Consider the following 21,851-nt stretch of genomic DNA (forward strand, 5'->3'; position numbering starts at 1 on the left):
CATTGTCCCTGGCTGCATCTGTCTTGGTCCCGACATCAGAATGATCCAACTCTCTCAGTTGGCAAGCCCCTTGGTGTAAGCAGGTGTTTTCTCAGTGTGGGATGGGCTTGTTTGGACTGATCCGTTGACTCTCGCTTTTATATTCATGAGCCCAGACTTGGTCCCTAGGCGTGGAAACAGTTTGCAGGTCTGGTTCTGCAGGAGTCATAACCAGTAAGGGTGGAGCTGCTTTGCAAAGGCTGGAGCACTGTGTGTGGTCCTGGGGGTTGTCTGACACTCTGGTTAGGAGCTAAAATAAAATAGCAAAACCCTGGTCTACTTGTCCCCACTTTCCTTTTTTTGCCCTTGACACTAGCACATGACGCATTATTGGAAAACTTTTGGATTAGTGTGGCCCAAGAGGTCAGTCACTGGAAACTGAAGCATGGAAGGCAGCAGCGTCATGGAAGTTAACAGTTCATAATGATTAAGGTTGGGCAGTTAACTAGTCGAATATGCATCAAGTATTTCTAAAGCATAACTTTAATAGAACAAAAGCAATAGAACCAGTCTGATACTTAATTACAAAAGCAAATTAGCAAATGGTGATGGTGAATTAATTTAACTTTTAAAAGAAATTGTAGTGGATTATTTTAACTTTAACGGTGCAAGTTTTCTATAGACATGAATTATTTGTCAAAAGGATTTTTATGCTAGTTTACCAGAGTCAGCCTATAGTTACATGAAAGTTTTCAATGCAGAGCAGCAATTAAAAACAACATTTTAAAAGTCACTTTTACTGAATTGGCAACTGGTTATTTCTTCAAGTACTGTGGCTTTTTTGTGATACTTGGCAATATCTGCTCGGTTAATTTGCCTGTGTGCTAACTCTAGGAAGACAGTGTGAAGGAAATGTGAGTGTGCAGTAATGGTTGGATTTCATAGGAATGCAGGGCAACTAGCCTTTTAAAACCTGAAGGGAAGAGATGGTGGACTTCCAGCTGGCAAGCAGTATAGTCAAACTCTGAAAGAGGCTTGCTTGGAAAGCAGCATCAGTTGAGAATGCCTGTCCATAATCATCTTAGCTGCCTGGTTTGTCAGACCTGTAGACAGGCTGTCATTTACGTGCTTATTTGATGCGATAGTACAGTTAATTTAACCTCGGGATAAGTTCTTTCTGGGGGGTGGGAGCTCTTGGGGAAGTCGATGGAGTGCGTACAGTTACGAAAACTTGGGGATATTTTTAAAGTGTCTTTAATCATTATGCTGCCTTAGTGGTTAAGAAGAAATGACAGCACAGGCTCCCTGCTTATGCCGGGGTGTGATTCTGTCACTTGGAATGTGTATTTTGGAAATGTGAAGTGGAGGGGGAGAAGGTTTGCAGATGACTGACTGTGCCAGTCAGTGGGAAGTGCTGCTGCCACCTTCTGTGCCAGTGTAAACAGTCGTGTTTTTAAGTGCCCTTCGTTAAGGAAAAGCTGGTGGGAGGAGAGTGTTGCTCCCAAGCTTTGGTTCTCAGCGGTGGGGGAGGGTGTGTGTTTTACTTCTTGTACATCTGCGCCTTTTGTTTGGCTTGTGGCTGGGACCTCAGACCACACAATGGAGGTCAGAATATACAGTATGTATACTAGTGTAGGCTGGTTAGTAAATGTCACTGGGATTGGGTGTCCATCCTGGGCTGAGCAAAGCCAGTTTTAAATTCCCTCTCATGCCTGAAGCTCCATGGGTGACCTCAGCCTAACCTACGTTGCAGGCTTGTGAAGGAGGTGAGCAGGCCACATGTGTCCCTTTAGAGGAGCAGGGCCTTGTGCGTTGTGGCACAGCAGATGTGAAATTCCTTCCCCATATACATCCAGCTGCCCCTACGCTATCTATTGTTAAGCACCAGATTAAAACACATCAGTTTTTCTCTCAGGCTTATGGTTTTAACTGATTGCTGCTGGGTTGCCTAAATTTCTGATTTCTTGATATTTTGCTTTGCTACTTGTTCTATGTTGTTGTTTTTGTGGTTCTCAGCATGGCTTAACAATCCCTCTTCTCAGGCAACTTTTGACAACCCTAGTTCTGTGAGGAGAATAGGGATCTCCTACAAACTCTCAACGCTCTTGACAAGCTACAGTTTCCAGGATTTTCTGGAGGAAGCTATGACTGCTTAAAATGGTATAATAGTGCTTTAAATGTATAGAAGGGACCTCATTGATCCTGTTTGTACATAACACTGTGTCAAAGCATGGCTTAGTGCAAATGAACAAAGCGTGGGCTTTCAGAGGGGAGCCTACAATCATTTTGCTTCTGTCTGGCCGTTTTGCGGCTGTGCTAAGATGAGCCACAGTTTGACTTCAGTGTCATCTGAACCTGGGCTTGTGGTTTAGCTCTCTCCAGAGAAACCACTAACTGAAACCAAGGTTTGTATTCGGGTTTACAGCTCCAATGCTCCATAGTAAACATGGCTCCTGATGAGGCTGAAAGGAGATTAGAGCTCTGGTCCCAGTTCAAAGCTCTTCTGGGTCTCATCACCATCTGTTGATGGTGCTGGTCCTGGGCTCAGCTGCTTCTGTGTTCCTACTTCTGTGTTTCTGCCATTTCCATTTTCACAGCTGAAAGGTGTGTAGGCTTGGAACAAGCTGTGTTTCTTCCAGATATACCCCATGCTGTGTGTTTCCTTTCCCTGAGAATATGCAAAAGCAGAATTTTGAAGGAAATGTTCAGAAGGCTTCTCCTTGTTGCTTAGCTTTAGTCTCATTAGAATTGACAACATCTAGGCTAAAATTAAATTGGAGGAAGAAAGGAAAATCTTAAACCTTACCCAAAATCATGACGTGCAAAATCTGTCTATGTTGATGCTGCCAAATGGCTGAAAGAGACTGAGATAGAGATCCTGTAGGATGAGGGGAGTGGACCAGCTATAGCAGGCATAGGCAAACTCAGCCCTCCAGATGTTTTGAGACTACAATTCCCATCATCCCTGACCACTGGTCCTGTTAGCTAGGGATGATGGGAGTTGTAGTCCCAAAAACATCTGGAGGGCCAAGTTTGCCTTTGCCTGAGCTATAGCCAAGGCCACAAACATATAATTACTTTCTGGTTGTAACCCACAAGCTCTACCAGCATCCAGCCAGATGAAAAGGATCTGCATTGCTTTCCAGCACTGATAGTGCTTAGTTTTTGGAGCCTGAGGTCCAGATTCCAGCCAGGCAAAGGCTCTTAAGGGCACAGAGCAGTACTAGTGCGGGGGCATGACCTGGGAAGAATCCTGAGGGCCACCTAGAGACATGGAGGGCCACATTCAGCCTGTGGAGCAGAGATTCTCAGCGGGTTTTGCCTCCCAAAAAGGAAGCATGTAGATACTGCTTTGGCCAGGAACTTTGTGTTACCCTTAAGTGACACTTGAAGCTCCTGAGAGCTATTTAAAAATACCTCCGGATGTAGGAGGGACCGGACAGCTAAAAACCTGGCAAGAGTTCTAACCTTGTGGCAACCCCAAATTTGAGAATCCATTTCGGAAAAGAAGGGTGTGACTGCAACAAAAGGTTGGTAGGCCTACCAGTGTTTACATGGTTGGATAAAGCCTGGTTCAAGTGGGAGGAATGCTCTAGCTGCGACTGCAGGAGATTGTGAGATGGGGCTTTGTCTTCTTGTGCCAAAAAGTGCTGTGAGGTTGGAGCCTGACCCACCAGTGTCCCAGCTCTCCTCTCCTAGCCCTACTGGTGCCAGATTAAACAGCTGCTTTGGCTTTTGCTGAGTCAAATGCAGCTTTCCCTTCTCTCTTGATGAGTGGATATGAGTCAAGCTTAGCCTTCTCCTGGGAGCAAAGGGTTAGTTATGGGCTGTTGCTGTTATCTTTTTGGGGTGGGGGAGCTTGGAACAAACAGTCCCTCAGCTTCTGCCCTTGTCCCAGAACTGACTTGGAAAGAAAAGTGGCTTCATCAGCTAAAGCTCATCTAGCCATCTCCAACCTGGCGCCCTCCAGTTTTTTGGGACTACAATTGCCTTTAACCTCAGCCAGCATAACCGTATGATGCTGGGGCTGCTGGGAGTTGTAGTCTACTTGGAAGGCACCAGGTTTGGGGAGGCTTGGCTATTGTCCCTACATAGAAATTACCTCCAGGGCTCTGGGAAGTCCAAAGCTCAATAGAGCTAATGTTATGTAGGAGATGTATTAATACAATGAACGTATTGGAATGTATGTTTGATGAAAACTAATAAAAATTTAAGTTGCAAAAAAGGGGGGGGGGGAATTACCTCCAGGGCTCACAGACCAGTGTCTGGCATCCAGTATCAGCAATGGAGGCTTTTTCTAAGCCAGGGGTAGGCAACCTAGGGCCCGTGGGCTGGATCGCCTTCTCAATTTGGCCCGCGGACAGTCCAGGAATCAGCATGTTTTTACATGAGTAGAATGTGTCCTTTTATTTAAAAATGCATCTCTGGGTTATTTGTAGGGCCTGCCTGGTGTTTTTACATGAGCAGAATGTGCGCTTTTATTTAAAATGCATCTCTGGGTTATTTGTGGGGCATAGGAATTTGTTTATATTTTTTTCAAAATATAGTCTGGCCCACCACATGGTCTGAAGCATGGTGGACCAGCCCACAACTGAAAAAGGTTGCTGACCCCTGTTCTAAGCTATCGCCAGAACCCCTCCAGCTCCTTTCTCCCCTTTTATGCTCCATAGAAGCATCTGGTCTTCATCCTATGCAAATAGAACCAAAGGGCTGGGTTGGGCAGAGCACTAGCTGGGACTAAGGCTGCATTGGTTAGACCAAATAACAGCACCCTGGATCTACCTTTATCCTGTTCAGAATTTCCTCCAGGGCCTTTTCCATCTTCCTCAGCACTGCCTTGCTCTCCACTAACTTTCTCAAATACATCCTGGGTTAATTAGATTTCAGAAGTCCAACTCTGTGTCCTCTGACCATCCCTCCAGCATGCCTTGAGTATTTGTCTTGTTATTTTTCCAAACCCTCCTTGCCTCTTGACCCTAAACACAGCCACTCTCTGGAGGCTACTTTAAGCTCCCAGCTCTTAATCTCTTGTGATATTTACATATTTTGCCTTCTGGCATGGAATAATCAGGTTGCACTTTTCATTCCCAAGGTTCCTCTCCCCCCCCCCCCCCGCCCTGTGTGTGGGAGGGTGGAATAACACTCTTCAGCTATTGCACTTCACAATGGGATGTCCTTCTCAGGCTATTTTTTGCTGCTGCTTGAAAAGTTGGTCAGCTGTTCCTGCAACCATTTCCTGAAACTCATCAGTCGCCTGCCTCTGGAGTCTTTGCTCTGGCATGGAGCATTTCAGCTTTGGTGAAGAGGGGAACATTTAACTTTGTGACCTTGTTAGAAAGCAACTTCTGGACCAGTGTGTTAGTTGGTCCACATCTGGTAGCCAGCTGTGTAGCTCATTTTAACTGCTGAGGCAGCACTGCTTTCTACTCAGTTTGAATTGTGCACAGAGGAAATGGACTTCCCTCCTCCCTCTCCCCCATCCAGGTTCCCTAGTTTGCATTCAGCCACCCATCCTCAGAAAAGGAGAGGAGCAGATTAAAGGTGGAGGGAGATGAGTGTAATCCTGGGATAAGCCCTCTGCCTCCAGGAGGCTAATATTAAACACTCGGTCTCCCTGCTGTGGCTCTCTCCAGCCTTGCCCTGGCTGCTAAGCTTGTGTGGCTCTCTCCAGCCTTGCCCTGGCTGCTAAGCTGTTTGACCAAAGAGAACTGTGTGCTGGGGATTGGTGAAGCTCAGGTTAACCAGATCAGGCTTCCTTTCCCCCCATTGACTCTTCCTTTTTGACATACTGACTTCTGTCACTGGCTTGCCTCTGTCTAATGTATATCTCGCTGCCTGCCCCGTGGGACATTAAATGCCAAGATAGATAGGAAGGGCAAGCCAGCAGCTGCATGAGGATTACCCTTTAATACACCCTTGGGCACGAGCTGCGTGATTTAGCAGAGCAGCCAAATGCCAGGCGCTGAGTGGGCACAGTGTTCTTCCTGTCAAGCTTCCTTCTAACATCTTTGCCCACCTTGAGCTCTTATAGTATCACACTGGGGAGAGATACGGGGACGTGGCTACACCTTGGCTGCAGAGCTGGTTTCCAAAACTTGATTAAGGTGGGTGTGGGTGTAGAAATGGTGGTCCATAACTATACGATGCTTGGGCGTCCTCTTCACACACATAGTCTTCTAGCTGGGAGGCTTCTGAGAGCAATGGATAGGACTTGAGACTTTGCAGAAAGTTGTCTTGTAGAGCCCCAGGGCCCAAACAGATGTAAGGTAGAAGGGCAGAATCTCCTGGTGTTTTGGGTCTTAGTTTTTAAAATTATTAGTTTAAATCCACCGGGTGTGGACCTTTCTGTCCCCCTACAAACTGTTTTGAGGTCTGCTGGGATGAAATTCAGACATGAAAACCATACCAGACAGACCCTGCATAACTTTGCAAATGTGCTAGCAGTTTTATTGCTGCGGTGCTCTGATATAGGTACATCCCACCGCCACACCCCCAGTGGTGCATAGCTGGTTATGGAGATGGGAGAGGGGTGCTATCTCAGAAAACAACATGGGACAGGCAGAAGGTTGAAGATGCACATTCTCAATTGTCATTGGAGCCCTTGCAGCTCCATTAAAGCATTAACACTCCATGGTTAAAAGTCTGGAGGATTTGATGCTAGGCTTCCCTGCAGCACTCCTGTTTGGGCTCCTAGAAGAGGAAGCCTTTGTGCTTCTGCAAGAGGAGAAGGGGCTTGGTTCCAAGTGTGTCCCGTGCCCTCCTTAAAGCAACTGATATTCTCCTTGCATTATGAAGGCGCTGAATGGGCCCCTCAGTGGGGGCTGCGTGGTCCTCATAAGTAAGCTGGCATCACCCAAAAGGTTGGGAGCAAGAGCCAGGGAGAAGGGGAGGCAGCTGGGCAAACACTCCACCTCCCTCTTGCAAAGACGGTGGGAAAGTCTGTGCTAGAGCCAAAACCCTCCACCTCGAAACAAAGCCAATGATTCTGCTTCACGGTCTCCGAATGTGGCCGCGGCCTGTTTTCCGTTAGTTGCGCACATTGTCTATTGTGCCCAGGCGGGCCTGGAAAGAGCGTGGCATACTTAGCTGCTGTTTAATGGGGCTTTCATGAGCTTTGCTGGAAGAGAGTTCGGAGTGAATGAGACATTTATGGCTCCTTTGAATTGCCACTAACCGGACATAAACAGTTGTGTTGTCTTTTGCTGCCTGCTGTTTGCTTTCCCCCCCTCTGTCTTAATTTATTGTGAGCTGATGGGTGTTCCCAGGCTGAAATTAGTTTCATAACTTTCCGTAAAGAGTATATTGGATGCTGCAGTTGGACTGTGGGCTTGTCTGCTGTTTGACTCAAGAGCAAGCACTCCAGAGCAGGCAGCTGGCTGTTGTGGATTCAGCTGTATTTCTGGCATAAAATCTGCTTGTTCTGAATTTGCTGGTGAAGAGTGTTGCAGGAGGAGAGTTTCTCCACACCCTGCCGAAACCAGGACTACTCAGGAGACTGTGTCTTTAATGTTTCCTCTGCTTTCTTGCCTTTTAGGGCTAAAAATGTCTTTGGACTTGGCACTGTGGCTGTTTAGAATTGAGAGACCTGAAACATCTGGGCTTTTTAGAGGCTCACTGGAGGCAGGAAGAGAGGGAAGGCACCTCCTCTCTGCTGTAACACAGGTTGTCTTCCTTTGAGATCTTGCAAGCTGCATTTCCAAAATAGAGACAGATGTGTATGTTCATTAAATGGTCACCTCTTTGGCGTCTTGTTTAACAGGACTGTCATTTGGACCAGCTGGTTTGGCCCTTTATAGCACTTGTGTATGAACTTTTTTATAAAATGCCTAGCTTGGCCTAGCAGCACAAACCAAAGGCATTGGGATGCTAACATCCCTGGAAAGGGCTGGACCTGGCACTTGTTGTGTGGATTGTGGAGGTTACTAAATCCTCCTGCACTTCAGTATACAGTCTGTTTAATTGACTTTCTGTAGTACCGTTTGCTGCCCTGGCTGCAGCTAATGGAAGTTGTAGTCCAAACATTTCAAGGGCACCAGGTTAGGGAACACTACTTTGGAAGATTGCCTCCTGACCTGAGAAGGAATTCTGCAAGGGTTGTGAAGCATCTCACTACTGGATAGTTCAGATTCTGCTTGCAACTAGAGAAGAAGTAATTAGAGAATAAGTATTGCTGTGACGGCAGCACCATGCAGTGAACATTTCTGCAAAACAAATCAAAAAGTCACGGTGGAATCAGTTGACCCTTTATTTGGACCGACTAAAATGCAGCAAAGGAGTGAGCAAGAAAAACAGGAAGGCAGCTGATGGGCTGGGTGGGTGAGGGTGGAGGCAAAGGCTGCATCTGGCATGGAAACCCAAAGCCTCTAGTTGGACACTGTATTAAGATGAAGGTGTTAGGCAGGCACAGTTAGATCAGAGTCTGCCAGAAGTACTACAGATCTCATCTCAGTACTTCCTGGCATTTTCCATGGCCTTAAGGTATTTCCGTACAGAGGTTTCAAGGGAGGATGAATGGTATCATCAGCACCCACAAATCCACTACATATATATGCTGCATAAGAACATAAGACGAGTCTTTTCACAAGGAGCATTGACAGTGAGCGGCATTGGATATTATTTCCCCTCCAACTTTATATATGTATATATGTATATAAAACCCCATATAGTGTACAGTTCAAAGCTCTGCTTTTTTCATTTTTTTGGAAATCATTTTTATTTGATTTTACAAATAGAAAGTTATATATAAAAAACCCCAAATATATATCCATAAACAGAGATTACTCCAAATCTCGAGACCTCCCCCCACCCCTTCCATGAGGTCCCATATTAAACATTTGAAACTGCATATTCTTCCAAATTCTATTATCAATCCATATTATCCATGGTAATTATTACACTACAAGTGAAATCAAAATCCTGCCAATGTTTTCAACTGCTTACAGTGTTCTATATAACTTGTAGATTTTCCTCATTCTTTTATAAAGTTTTTGTCCTCTTGGTTTCTGAGTTTTCCAGTTAGTTTTGTCATTTCAGCATAGTCCATCAGCTTGGTTTGCCATCCCTCTCTGGTAGGACCTTGTCTTCTTTCCATCTCTGGGCTAGTAACATCCGGGCGGCTGTTCCATACCTAAAAAGTCTTTTCTGCTCCTTTGGGATGTTAGTACCTGTAATTCCTAATAAGAAAGCTTTTCGTTTTTTTAAACAAAAGTTATTTTAAACATTTTTTTCCATTTCGTTATATGTCATCTCCCAGAAAGCTTTTAGCACCTTACAAATCCACCACATGTCATAAAACGTACCTTCTTTTTCTTTACATTTCCAGCAGATATTTGAACTTGTCCTATACATTTTTGCTAGTTTTGTAGGAGTTAAGTACCACCTTCCCTCTCCAACCTTTAGCAGTACTGTAGCTAAAAACATAACAATAGCCCTGCTGAATCGGGCCAAAGGAGCCCACCTAGTCTGGCATCCTCACTGACCAGTCAGATGCCCCCATGGGAAGCTCACAAGCAGGCCCTGAACACAACAGCAGCACTTTCCCCATTTGTGATTGCCAGCAACTAACATTCAGGGATATAATGCTTCTGACAGTGGAAGTAAACTATAGCCATCCTGGCAAGTAGTAAACTTGTCTGATCCCCTTTTAAAATTGGAGGCCATTGCTGCCTCTAGTGGGAGCAAATTCCATAGTTTTAACTATCTGCTGCATGAGGAGGCTGTAGTTGAGTGATAAAGCATTTGTAGAAGTGCTGGGATCAGTCTCCAACACCTCCGGTTTAAAAGCGGCAGGTGAAGGGAAAGAAACCCTGGCGGGGCACCTGCCGGTCAGTGTAGGCAGTGTTGGGCTAGATGGACAAATGACCTGTCCTGCCCTTGTGTGTTCTGCCTCTGTGGAGTTGGCTTATGTTTCAAGCTTTTGCCCTTCTTGGGCATTCTGAAGGGGGAAGCATGTCTTGGGTATTCTGAAGGGGGAAGGATTTTGGCCAGCCCACCAGTCTTGTACAGCTGAGAAATGGAGCCACTTCCTTCCACCGCCTAGATAGGTCAGACCTCATTCAAACTGCAAGCTGATCCCTGTTATGCCAAACTTGTTCTCATACTTTATTAGGGATCACTTTACATTTGCAAGAGCAAAAATGAAGGTGGCATTTCCTTTTGCTAGATTTGTACCGGAGGCCGACCAAAAAAGTTGTTTGATGTGGAGGGAGGGGCAGAATGTGGGGTGCCAAGGTGCTACCCAGCCAGTTTGGGCAGCTTCCTGTGCTGGCAGCAGCATCTCAGTGACTGGCCATAGGTCAACCCAGGCCCGCCTTGGCTCTGCCTCTTCCCCTCCGATGGTCTGTGCATTCCACCTGCCGCCTTCCTCTGCTTGAATGAAACAACCTCTTCCCTGCTTATGTTACCTGTATGTCTGTATGGACTCGGGAGGGGAAAGGTGAACTGAGTAAAGCAGGTCTTTTTCTTTACTGAGGAAATTTTTAATAGAACCTTTGCTTGCCCCAAAATAATTTATTTTTTATTGATAATTAAAAGTGTCTTTTCTTTCCATGATATGCATATTTGTTTGTTCAAAGGATTCCGTTTATGGAGCGGAAGATTCTTCTTGTTAAATTTATCACCAAAAAAATTCAAGGAATAGTGGGGTTTGGAGAGTTTTCTTCCAATACTATTTAATATATTGTGCGTTAAATATGTCCCAAAGGCACTCTTCTTATACATCAAAATGTATTGGCGGAATATGCTTGCATACAGTCTTAAGATAATACATTTTTGTGCACATCTGAATTATTTTTAGCAGGTTTTTTAGATGCTTCTGATGAAAAGTTGATACATTCAAAAATGCATTCGGCATAACAATATAGCAATCTGGAGTCCTTTTCAAAATAACAGCTACTTTTCACAGGATCCCCTTGTGAGCTTCTCTTTTTATTTTGTATGGAACTGGTCTGCTGGTCCTTCTTTTTCATTGTGCTGTGATCCCCTTTTATCAATCTCCCCCAATCTGGCACCCTTCTAATGTTATGGACTACAACTCCCATCAGCCCCAGGTACCACGGTCATGCTGTGCTAAATGGGCCTGATGGGAGTTGTCATCCAAATCTTCTGGAGGGCACCAGTTGGGAGAGGCTGATTTAATGACATTGTTTTTGCAAAGAGGGTGTGGTGTGTGGACCTCTATTCCTGTGCGGGGCCCATTCCAGGTTCCCTCTGGCCATCATGGAGATAGGGGAGAGATTTCCTTTCCAGAAAAGCCACGAAAGACAGCAACAAGCTCTCATATATTAAAGTGAATATTTACTAATTTGTGAGAGCTAAATGCCTGCCTGCCTGCCTGAGGATTGTTTTTCTGCTGTCCATCCTCTGGCCTTGGAAAGAAGCTTTTGTTTTCTCTGCTGCTCCTGGAGAAGTTTAGCCAATAAATCTTTGATCAGCCATCCTGCAGTGACTGCAAAGATAGCCCCAGAGTGTCGACCCTGCTTCATTCACTTCCTTTCCTGTCCTTCCAGCAATGTGAGCTGAACCGCCCTGAGACCGGGTATAGGGCGGGATATAAATTTAACTAGCTAACTAGCCCTAACAGGGCAGGAGTAGAGAGTGAATGACATGGGTGGGGTGCTCCACTTTCTAGAGCAGTCTTTGCCAACCTGTTGGCTGTGGCAGATGGCAGCAGCAGTCCAAAACATCTGGAGGGCACCAGCTTGGCAAAGGCTGCCCTAGAACATAAGCAGGTTGCTTTCCCTTCCTCCCACCAGAGTCTGCTGTGCTGCTTTCTATTGGCAGGTGTCTTGCCAGCACGATTGTTGAGGAGGACAGTGTTGGACAACACCTGCTGCCCCAGAGTACACAAGCAGATCCTGCTGGGGTACCCTGTGCTTCTCTGCACATCAGAGTGACTTTCAGTTGTGATGCTGAAAAGTCGAGGCACCATAAAGTGTCCATGAAACAACTTTGCAGGGCACTCTGTTAGGATGATATGCTGTGATCCTCAAGAGAAGTGTGTGTCCCCAGTTTTCTGTACAGTGGTACCTCGTGTTACGTACTTAATCCGTTATGGAGCTCTGTTCGTAACAGGAAACGGCTCGTAACATGAGGCGCGCTTTCTCTAATGGCGCCTCCCACTGCTGCTGCGCCGCCGGAGTGCAACTTCTGCTAGCATCCCTGGGCAAAGGTCGCAACAAGGGGCATCTACTTCCAAGTTAGCAGAGCGTGTAACCTGCAGCATTCGTAAGGGGGACGGTATATGACACGAGGTACCACTATGCTGTGCTGGCTGACCTGGGGTGATGGGAGTTGTAATCAAAAAAGTGGGATTTGGGGGGCTCTTCATGTCAGCCTCACATGCACAGTGGTGTAGGTGAGTTGGGGGATCTGGCCTGTGTACTTGGATGGGGCACAGTGGATCCCTTGCAGTTTCAGAAGGGAATGCAGTCGGCTCTTGTAGCAGAAGCCAGGCTGCAGCTCAATGGTGGGACGTCCTGGATTCAGCTGCCCAAATCTCCAGTGGCTGGAGCCCCGAAGAATTTCTGCCAAATGGAGCAAGTGGCATTACTGGGGATGGGGGTGGCATGCCAGCACTCCTCATAGACCCATTGAAGTTACCTGGACATGGCTAATTCAAGCTGCTTAATTTCAGTGCGTATACTCTGAGCAGGACTTAATTGAATATCACCCTAAATCTTGCCACCTACTAGTATATTAGGCAAATTCCTAAGTTGAAAAGAGCACAAATACAAGCAGAACTTGTCCAGAGTGGGTAATCACATTGTACTGTAATAGAGAATTAGTGGTTTCTGGGAACCAGCTGCTGAAAGCCTTGTGGCTGTGGCGAATGGCCCATGTTTTGACTTTGGGATGAATGGTTGGAATCAACTCCACCAAAATGGCTTCTTCCCTTGCAGTATAGCCTGGTGGCCTGGACAGGTTTTGTTCCAGCACATCAGCAGTAGTGTGAATGGATGGTTCAGTACTGAAGGAAATTGTGGGTGGAAGAGAGGCCAGGCATTGCTCTCCGTTGCTCTTGCCTACAGTTGGTAGAAGATGCTCTCTTCATTTTAACTTCTTTAACATAAAACAGGATCTCGTGTTTCAAGCTCGGGGGGTGGGGGTGGGTCCTGACTCTTGAGATAGATCAGTTAGTAGACCGTGAGACTCTTAATTTCAGGATGGTGCATTTGAGCTCCACATCCTGCATTGCAGATTCCTGCATTGCAGGGAGTTGGACCTGATGACCCTCGTGGTCCCTTCCAACTCTACAATTCTGTGGTTCTATGGTTTCTCAGTCCTGCTGAAGCAGAACATAGAACCAGCTGCTCCAGAGACAACGTCCTGCACAGAAGAGGCAGCTGGCAGTGTCTGATCCTAATGGCAGCGATGCTGTAGTGCAGCTTTTCCCAACCTGGTCCCTTCCAGGTGTTTTGGACTCTCAGCCCCAGTATCCTATGGCTACGTTGGCTAGGGCTGATGGGAGTTGTAGTCCAAGACACCAGGAGGGCACCAAGTTGGGAGAATGAGGATGCCTTACAGAGCTGACCAAGGTTCAGCCTTGAGTAGGATGCCCGCTGCTGAGAGGATGGCGGCCTCTCAAGGGCTCTGCTTTTCCTGGTTGATACCCTGTGCTGCTGCCTCCTTCCTTGAGCAAGCAGGCAGATCGTTTGCAAGAGCCCCATCAGTCAGCTGTTTTGCATTTCCTTCTTAGCAGATGACTCATGGCCAGTGTTGAACTTCACTTTGAATTTCCGGTGTGGAAGCTGTAACTCCCCCCCCCCCACTCCCCCACTCAGGGTAAAGTGGTTGCCTCAGCGTATCGTGCTGCTAAATCTCACTGGACAGAATTATGCACAGCATGAAAGAGAGAGAGACCATTTTGAGTCCATGTTTGTAGTGGGGTGGTCTGGGTCTGCATTTGGTAGAGCCAGGCTTTGCCGCCCACCCCTGTCTAAAAACATCAGCTGTCTCTCTGGCACACACCTGCTGAGTCTTGCTGCAGCTTCTAGCTTTGCTTCTTAGGGCTAGGAGATCCTGGCCTTGTTACTGAGGAAAGGGCACGTTCTTGCAAGCAGGGATTAGAAACCCAAAGCCTTTTTGCTGTAATCTGCTCCTGAAAGCAAAAGGGCAGAGCTCTGGATCCCTGCAGCGTGCAGCTCTCCTGGTGAAAGCACCGCATGTGGTCCTTATACCTATCACAAACCCATCTTACCTGTCACCTTCAAGAAGCAGGTATAAGTCTGCATGGGGGGGGCAATGCTGATGCTCAGAAATGATTAGCACAAGAAGGCAACATCTCAGACACTCCAGGTGTTCTGGAAAGCAGCAGACAATTTGGTATTCAGATTTGTTTCTAGGGAAATTCAAGTGCTGTGTTAGTCTTTTGCATCTGGCTGGTGCTTGTTGGTTTAGGAGAGGTCCTGAAGTAGGCAGGTCTCCCCCAGGAATGTTGCACAGCCCTAATCGACTTTTGCATTAAACATAAAGCACAGAAAACTTCTCAGTAGTGTGAGAATATGTTTCATGTAGATTCTTAGTGCTCAGTTAGTTCAGTTGGTTAGAACATGCTGCTAATAATGCCAAGGTTGCAGGATTGATCGCATACGGGCCAAGTAAATATCTTAGAGAGCCAATGTTGTGTAGTGGACCTTGGAGACCAGGGCTCAGGTTCCCACTCACCTGTGAAACTCTTTGGGTGACACTGGGCCAATTGCTGTAGCTTGACCTAACCTGCCTCATAGGGCTGTTGTAGGGCAGGCATAGGCAAACTCCAGCCCTCCAGAAGTTTGGGACTACAATTCCCATCATCCCTAGCTAACAGGACCAGTGGTCATGGTTGCAGGATAGCTGGGGTTGCAGGATAGCTGGGGTTATAATAAATCTAAGAAATAAATAATTCCAGAGCGGAGGCACCTTCCACCTGTTTCTCCTTTTTGCTAGTCCTCATCTATGCTTGAGCTTCCCAGCTCTTTGCCTGCCTGAGCCCTTCAGAGTTTGGAGAGCTCTGACCTTTGTTGGGCCAGAGACAAGCTGTTCCCATCCCCTCTTTGTTGGCTGTTGAAGGAGAGCTTTCCTGTGACTCATCCTATTCCATCTGTACACCTTTTCCTGTGGAATAAACGTGTTTGCCACTTTTCCCAAGGAGCCTGTAGACTAAACAGTAAAAGGAAATGAGCTGCTGAAAAGGCCCCGGCCAGCCGGCAAGAGCTGAGCCCCATCAACAGGCCAGGTGGTAGAAGGGCATCCTATTCTAACCCTGATTGTGGGGGGCTGGGCTGCTGTTTCTCCCTCCTTGCCCCACTGGTGCATTTTATGGTTTATGCTCAGGTTCTTGAGCGATCCTCAACATTGCGGCTGTAGGGACTCCTCCACTCTCCATATAAGCCAGCTCACTTTGCCTTTGGATCTTTTTTGTTTGTTTGCTCCTAGTGAAGTATATGCGGGAAGCCAGCCCTTATATCAAGAAGCCGTCGCTGGTGTCGGATTTGCCTTGGGATGGGGTAGCTCCACAATCGCCCAGCCTTAGCGGCAGCGAGGATTCTGGCTCCCCAAAGCACCATGGCGCTGCCAAGGACCGTAAGGTGATCCCTTTGAAGATGTGCTACGCTGCGAGGAACCTGTGCATGCCGGATCTGGAGAACAGGTGAGCCCAGATGAAAGAGGAGGAGGGGAGGCATCTCAAATTGCAGTGGTGGTGCTGAAGTTTTGTTTTTCCTTTTCGTTTTGGTTTCACGGGGAGCCAGTGGCATGAGCTGGAGGGAGACCCAAACGCTCATGACTTCCCAGGCCTGGTTTTCCTAATATCCCACACTGCTCAGCGCCACAGCCATACCCTGAGAATAATGAGCAGGGCTGAGTGCTCGCTGCTCTTTTTGCCAAGAAAAACAAGTGTGCTGTGCTGCTCGGGATGGATTATGCAGATTTCCAGAAATGTTGAGTATTCTGGTTTCTGTTTTACAAGCAAGGAGGGCTATGCGTAGGAGTCAAGGGACAGGGTGGGGGCCTGCAGGTTGGGCTGCCAGATTTCCATAGAGGAGACGCCCCTATGTGGCCAAGAAGAAGAACTTGGACTGACGTAGCTTCTCCTTAGCACCACAGTGGCAGGGGGAAAGCTGCACCCCTTTGCCGTCCAGCGATCCTGTCTCCACTGGGGACAGGCAGGAGGGCTAGTGATAATTGGGAAAGCTTCACAGCCCAGAGGCCTCACCACAGAGGGGGACTGAGGGGAAGGGCAGCCTGCTAATTCCACATCCCAGCTCTGTTCCTCATTTGTAGCAAAGGTCTGCAATGACTTCACTGGGCAGATGGCTCAGTCAGTGGCTATTTGCCTGGAGAGGACCCCTTGCTGTTCCAAGGGGGCATGCCTCTGACTGGCAGGTGCCATCATGCCCTTCTTGTGGGTTGCCTGGATGCCTCTTGCTGGTTGCTTTTGTGGTGGTAAGAGGGGGACACAGAGCTGTGAGTCCTGGAGGGGTCCTGAGCTCAAGAGGCCAGTCGTATTATTTATTGCAAGTTGTCCCGACCTGTCCCTGCTGGAAGTTCAGGATATGTTTGCTTTGGGCGTAGACAGGATGCAAATCTAATCCGCACGTTGGCTTCCTTCCACGGAGGGGAGATGAAAGTTGGACTGGAGTCTCTCTCTCTCTCTCTCTCTCTCTCTCTCTCTCTCTCTCTCTCTCTCACACACACACACACACACACACACACACAGGCCATAGAGGAAGTGTCGGTTCATCCTCACGTTCCTTTGCTGGGTGTTGAGTTTCAGCTGGCTGGGGCAGCTCTTGCAGCAGCGGAGGGGGAAGGGGAGGGCAAGGCAGGCCGCAAAGAGGAGACCGCAGGCTCCTGATTCATTCACCCAACTAATTGCAAGTGCCCTTTGCAGGAAACTCCTGGCCTTTGGGCGGCTTGCCAGGGACCTCCACGCTGTGCCGCTTCCCCCTCCCTGCTCTGCTTGCGGTCTGGGGCCTGGCTGCCTTCCAGGTTGCCTTTGCACCCTTTTCTGCAGCGCTAGGCAACGGCCCGCTGACTGATGGAAGGTTCTCTTCCGAGTGGCAAAGAAAGCCCTGCTCGGGGCAGACCCAGGCAGACAGATAATGTCCTCCCCCCACCCCGCCACCTCCGCCCTTGCAAGGCTGCTGTTTCTCTTTCGCCTCCTCCCCCAGTCTCTCACCGGAAGGTTCTTGTTTTTATTTGGAGACAGAACAGGCAGCAGGAGGGTCAGGATCTCTGGATGACTTGAAGTAGAGTAGCAAAAGTTAAAAAAGGGGATAAGAAACAGCAGCAAAAAGGCTTTTCCTCTTGTAAACTAGGCTGTTAAAACAAAGAGAGGCTGAAAAGTTGGTGGGGGGGGGGGAGGGAAAGCAGGAATGGGTTGTTGTTTTTGTGCCTGAAAGGGCTGTGAGCTGAGCTCTGGTACAGACAGCAAAAAGTAAAGCATGGGTATAGCCCCTGTGGGCCCCCCCTTTCCTGACCATGTCTCTCCCCCCCATCCCATCCATTGCTGCCACTGTTTTACACCTGGCTGTCACTGGTGAGCCTTGGGATCCTTTCAAAATCCAAAATAGATCCCGCAAGCCTGAAGACTTCTCATACCTAACTGAGCATGTGCTTCATCCCACACTCTTTAGTCCAGGAGGACATTCATAGCTGTCCAAAGAATCCAAGAAGAGAATAAAACAATATTTAGCATAAAAGTGATTTGTTCATTTGTTGCGTTTATATACTGCCTTACTGCAGTTTAATGCTCGGACTCCGCAGACTTGGTTCTTAATTGGTGTGTGTAGCAGCCTTTTTCAGCCTGGTACCCTCCAGGTGTTGTTGGACCAGCAGCCCCAGCCACCAGGGCCATATTATGGTGGGGGCAATGGCAGGTTGTAGCCTAGCCAAGCCATGAGCAAGGAGGGCTTAGAAAACCAGCTCACTGTCCCAAAAGCAAAGATATGCAGTGTTTGAGTGCAGGGGAGATGGAAAGAGGCAGATGTCCAGAGCTAGGTTTCCACAAATGCTTTCTTGTGGAAATAGCCCTCCTTTGTTGCTTCATGGTTGAGGTCAAGTGCTTTGAAAGTAGGCAGGTTGCAGCTTGTAGAGCCTACCTGCATGGCAGATTCTTCCTTCCCTTGACATTTTCTGTTTGGCATCAGCTGTTACCACCTGGGCAAGTCACTTCCTGTCAGCTCTTGAGCCTGGGCTGTACGTGGGCAGCTTTCCACACTCTCCCTGCCTCAAGAAAGCAGCCAAGACACTCCGGTTCCAATAAAAGACTTCCTTGCAAAGCAGCCAGACACTCTGCAGACTCCAGGCTGCTTGCGTGTTCCCTGGGGGTACAAAAAGCCATCTTGATTCAGAGCCTCTAAGTGAAGCTTGTCCCTGACACTCTCATGGCATGGGCCTTACTTGCTCCAGATCTTTCCAGTGGATGACAGCCCTGTAACGCTGACTGTAAGGAGGCGCTGATGCCTTCAGGGTCGGAGAGCACTGCAAGAGCAGCGGAGGGCAGTCAGGATGGCTCCTTTAAGCTCAGGGTTAGAGAGAGGCTGTGACCTTCCTCCTAGTGCTGGTGGGCTGGTGCTTCCATCATCCCTGACCACTGGCTGTGCTGGCTGCTGGGGGAGTTTGTTTTCCCACTGCCTCTGTAGCTTCCCTACCCTGATCTTCACTCCTCTAGAGGTGTGCACAGCGAAGCAGTTGAATCTGCAAGGCTGCAGAGGCGAGGTTGCATTTTCTGCACCAAAAAAGGGCTGGATTCTGTGAGCTGAATCAGTGATTCATTTCGGAATGTATATGCAATGCAGAATCCTCTGCTTCTATCAGCCATGGTGTGTGTGGCAGGTAGGGAGGCAGAGTTGGGGGCTGCAGCCCAAGTCCCTGGTTGTGGCAAGTCCTGCTCAGCTCCCCTGTGGTGCCTGACTGGGGCTTTACCTGCCTTTCTATCTGCACACCTTTGGTCTTCACTTGAAAGGCAAAATGTTTGTTGCTTATAAATGAAAGCACTTAATTGCATCGCCGTCACACAAGCTGCCAACTGTTCCTGTTGTGATGGGTGGCTACTCTTCCTTGGGGGGGAGGGTCAACCATCTTGAACCATCTAGAGTGCCCCTCTCATCTTCCCTGCCCCCCCCCACTTGGTCTGGAGAGATCGCTCAGAGAGCAGAGAGAGTCTTTTGCAACCCTGTTGGCGGATTAGCAGAATAATCCCAGGGGAAGAGGTTACCTTTCTGCTGTGTTTGCCCTTATCCAATCAACCCAAACAGGAGTGAAATTATTGTGGGTGGAGCTGGGGTGGAGCAAGCAAAATCTGTTTCCCCAGGAGGTTAGCTTGACACGAGGATGGGGGAAGCAGGGCAGGGCCTCCAACTGGGTTGGAGAAGCAGCTGCAGCCTTTGCCAGTGATCTGGAGAGCGGAGTCGATTTTGCAACATTTCCAGTTTGGCTTATCAGATCTCTTAATAGGCTGAAGAAGGTTGGTGCTAGGCTTTTGGCTCCTAGATAGTACAAATTCCCCCAAACAGTTTTGACCATTTTTGCTCCTTGACTCCTGCTGTTTGCCATGCATTTCAGGTGGCACACCCTAAATTTCACTAATGGAAGTGCAAAAATTTCACTTGCCACACGGATGCAGTGCTTGGCTTTCCTTGGGCAGTCATAATGCTTGATGGATCCATAGTGGCAGTTGGACCACGTGGCTGGGATTAAGCCCCTCAAACTGCCCGCCTTGTAGCATGTTCCTCCTCAAAGTGCTGCAGTGCTGTCTTAACACCTTCCCTTGGCAGATTGAGATGTACGCAGCAGCTGATACATCTCTGGAGGCCATGCAGGGAGAGTGGACTTTGCCATGTCTTACCGCCTTTTTCTTGTGTGTTCCGCACTTCATTTTTTCCCTAAACAGTGACCCTGGGAGATGGTTTGGCCCAGTCGAAATCCCTCCTATGTTCCGAGTGGGACAGGCAGGCAGTCACCCAGAAGCAACTGCTTGCGAGAAGCATGTTCTGCAGCCTGAGCCAAAAGTAGCTTCTCCTTTGGAGCTTACCTGGCCAAAGGGAGGAGTGAACAGAGTTCTCTTTGCAGGTTGCTGCAAGTCCCATCGGGTCAGACAAGCTATCGCCTCTTCCTATTTGTGTGCAAAGTGTAAAATCAATTACATAGCCCCGTAGCAGCCACTCATTCATGGAGAAGTAACCTACGTAGAAGGCTTTTACACAGCTCCAATGCCCCAGATCACCAAATGGTGGGGGAAGAAGGAAGGTGACAGAGTCTTTGGTCTCCCTCTGCTAGGGTATGCTGTTGAGTACAAGGAAGCAGCAGTTAAGTGAATAAACCCGGCTCATGAATTCCCGCCTTCTCCACTTTGCTTTAGCTGCCAAGAGGTGGGTCTGCTGGAGGGTGGAGGCTGCCATTAAGGGCTCTGGCTGCAGCTTCTCCATCTGCCAAGAGGTGGGTAGAGCAAGCAGCAAGGTTGCTGTCACTTTCTGGTGGGGGAGGGCAGGCTGGATGCCCGGCACCCATGCTCTTTGGTGGTATATGTGAGTGTAGCCAGGGATGGGCCTGGGTATGATCGTTGCCCTCAAGAAGAAGCCAGCAGAGTGCTCAAGGCCACACTCCACCTAATTCTGCCCCTCAGGACTGGGAGCTAAGGCCTTACTGCCGCCACCTCCTAACCGGGACTGTTGCTTCTCCTTAGACACCCTTTAGCAATCATGAGCAAATATGTTGCAGCCCCTTTTCAGCCCAAGGGCCACATTCCCTCGTGAGCAACCTTCTGAGGGCCAATTGGCAGTGGTGGGCAAAACCAGAGGAATAAGTGGGGAGAGCAAAAAATGTGAGTGTTGCTTTTTTGTAGTAGGCTCGTTTGTGCACGCACACACATGCACACCCCTATCTAGCTCTGGGCAAGAAAGAGGCTTCCCCACGGTTTAAGGACACATTTCTGGCCAAGCAAGTACTCTTGAGGACGCAGTGAAGAAGGGGCAATGAGAGGCCTGGCCAGGGGAGGGTTTTGAGAGCCAGGTGCAGAGGCCTAGAGGGCTGCATTTGGCCCCTTGACTACTTAACCATTGATTCTGTGCTGACTCCAATTGCTCAGCTCTCCTGTGAGGATGGGTCCTCTTTGGGGAAGGAGCTGGAGATCAGTGGCAGAGCTTATGATGTGCATCCAGAAGGTCGCAGATTCAATCCCTGGCATCTCCAGGCAGGGCTGAGAAGGAAGGACTCCCTGTTCCGAAATCCTGGAAGACCATTGCTACTACCAGCACAAGTGGTACTGAGATAGATGGACCAGTGGTGGCATTTGGTAGAAGTCAGATTCCTGCAGGCACTTGGCAGTCCAGACCATTTCTTCTGGCAGCCTCCCCACTAAGTTCATCCTGCCCTTCCTTCCTTCCTTCCCTGCGCAGGTTGATAGAGTTGCACTCGCCTGACAGCCGGAACACCCTGATCCTCCGCTGCAAGGACACGGCCACGGCACACTCCTGGTTCATGGCCATCCACACCAACATCATGGCTCTCCTCCCGCAAGTCCTGGCCGAGCTCAATGCCATGCTGGCCACCAGCAACACGCCGGGGAGCAGCAAGGAGGTCAAGCACATCGCGTGGTTGGCGGAACAGGTGGGCCAGGAGACTGGAAGCTCTGTGTGGCTCTGTGCAGTGGAGGTTCAAAAGCTCTTTGGGATTGCAGTGGGGCGTTATTGACGGCCTGAACATAAGAAGAGCATGCTGGATCAGGCCAGTGACCCATCTAGTTCAGCATCATGGTCTCACGGTGGCCGACCTATCTTGCTTCCCTCCCACCTTTTAGGAGAGATGTCAGCTGGTGACTGGACATGTAATATCTGGTACCTCCTCCTGCCCATGGTGCTTGTGAGGGGAGAACACTCTTCTCCTCACTGCCC

At 48.5% G+C, this 21,851-nt stretch overlaps 1 protein-coding gene across 1 annotated transcript in view; it reads left to right on the forward strand.

Moving 5' to 3' along the window:
- The window catches only part of SNTB2 (syntrophin beta 2), a 33,473-nt gene that overhangs the window by 1,213 nt on the left and 10,409 nt on the right, over positions 1-21,851 (forward strand). The window contains exons 2-3 of the mRNA XM_083454565.1: positions 15,394-15,607; positions 21,357-21,567. Of these exons, the coding sequence (XP_083310691.1) occupies positions 15,394-15,607; positions 21,357-21,567 (425 nt within the window). The remainder of the gene's footprint in view (positions 1-15,393; positions 15,608-21,356; positions 21,568-21,851) is intronic.

The sequence above is a fragment of the Podarcis tiliguerta genome (genome assembly GCF_965153285.1).
Source record: "Podarcis tiliguerta genome assembly, chromosome: 8".
Classification (NCBI taxonomy): domain Eukaryota; kingdom Metazoa; phylum Chordata; class Lepidosauria; order Squamata; family Lacertidae; genus Podarcis; species Podarcis tiliguerta.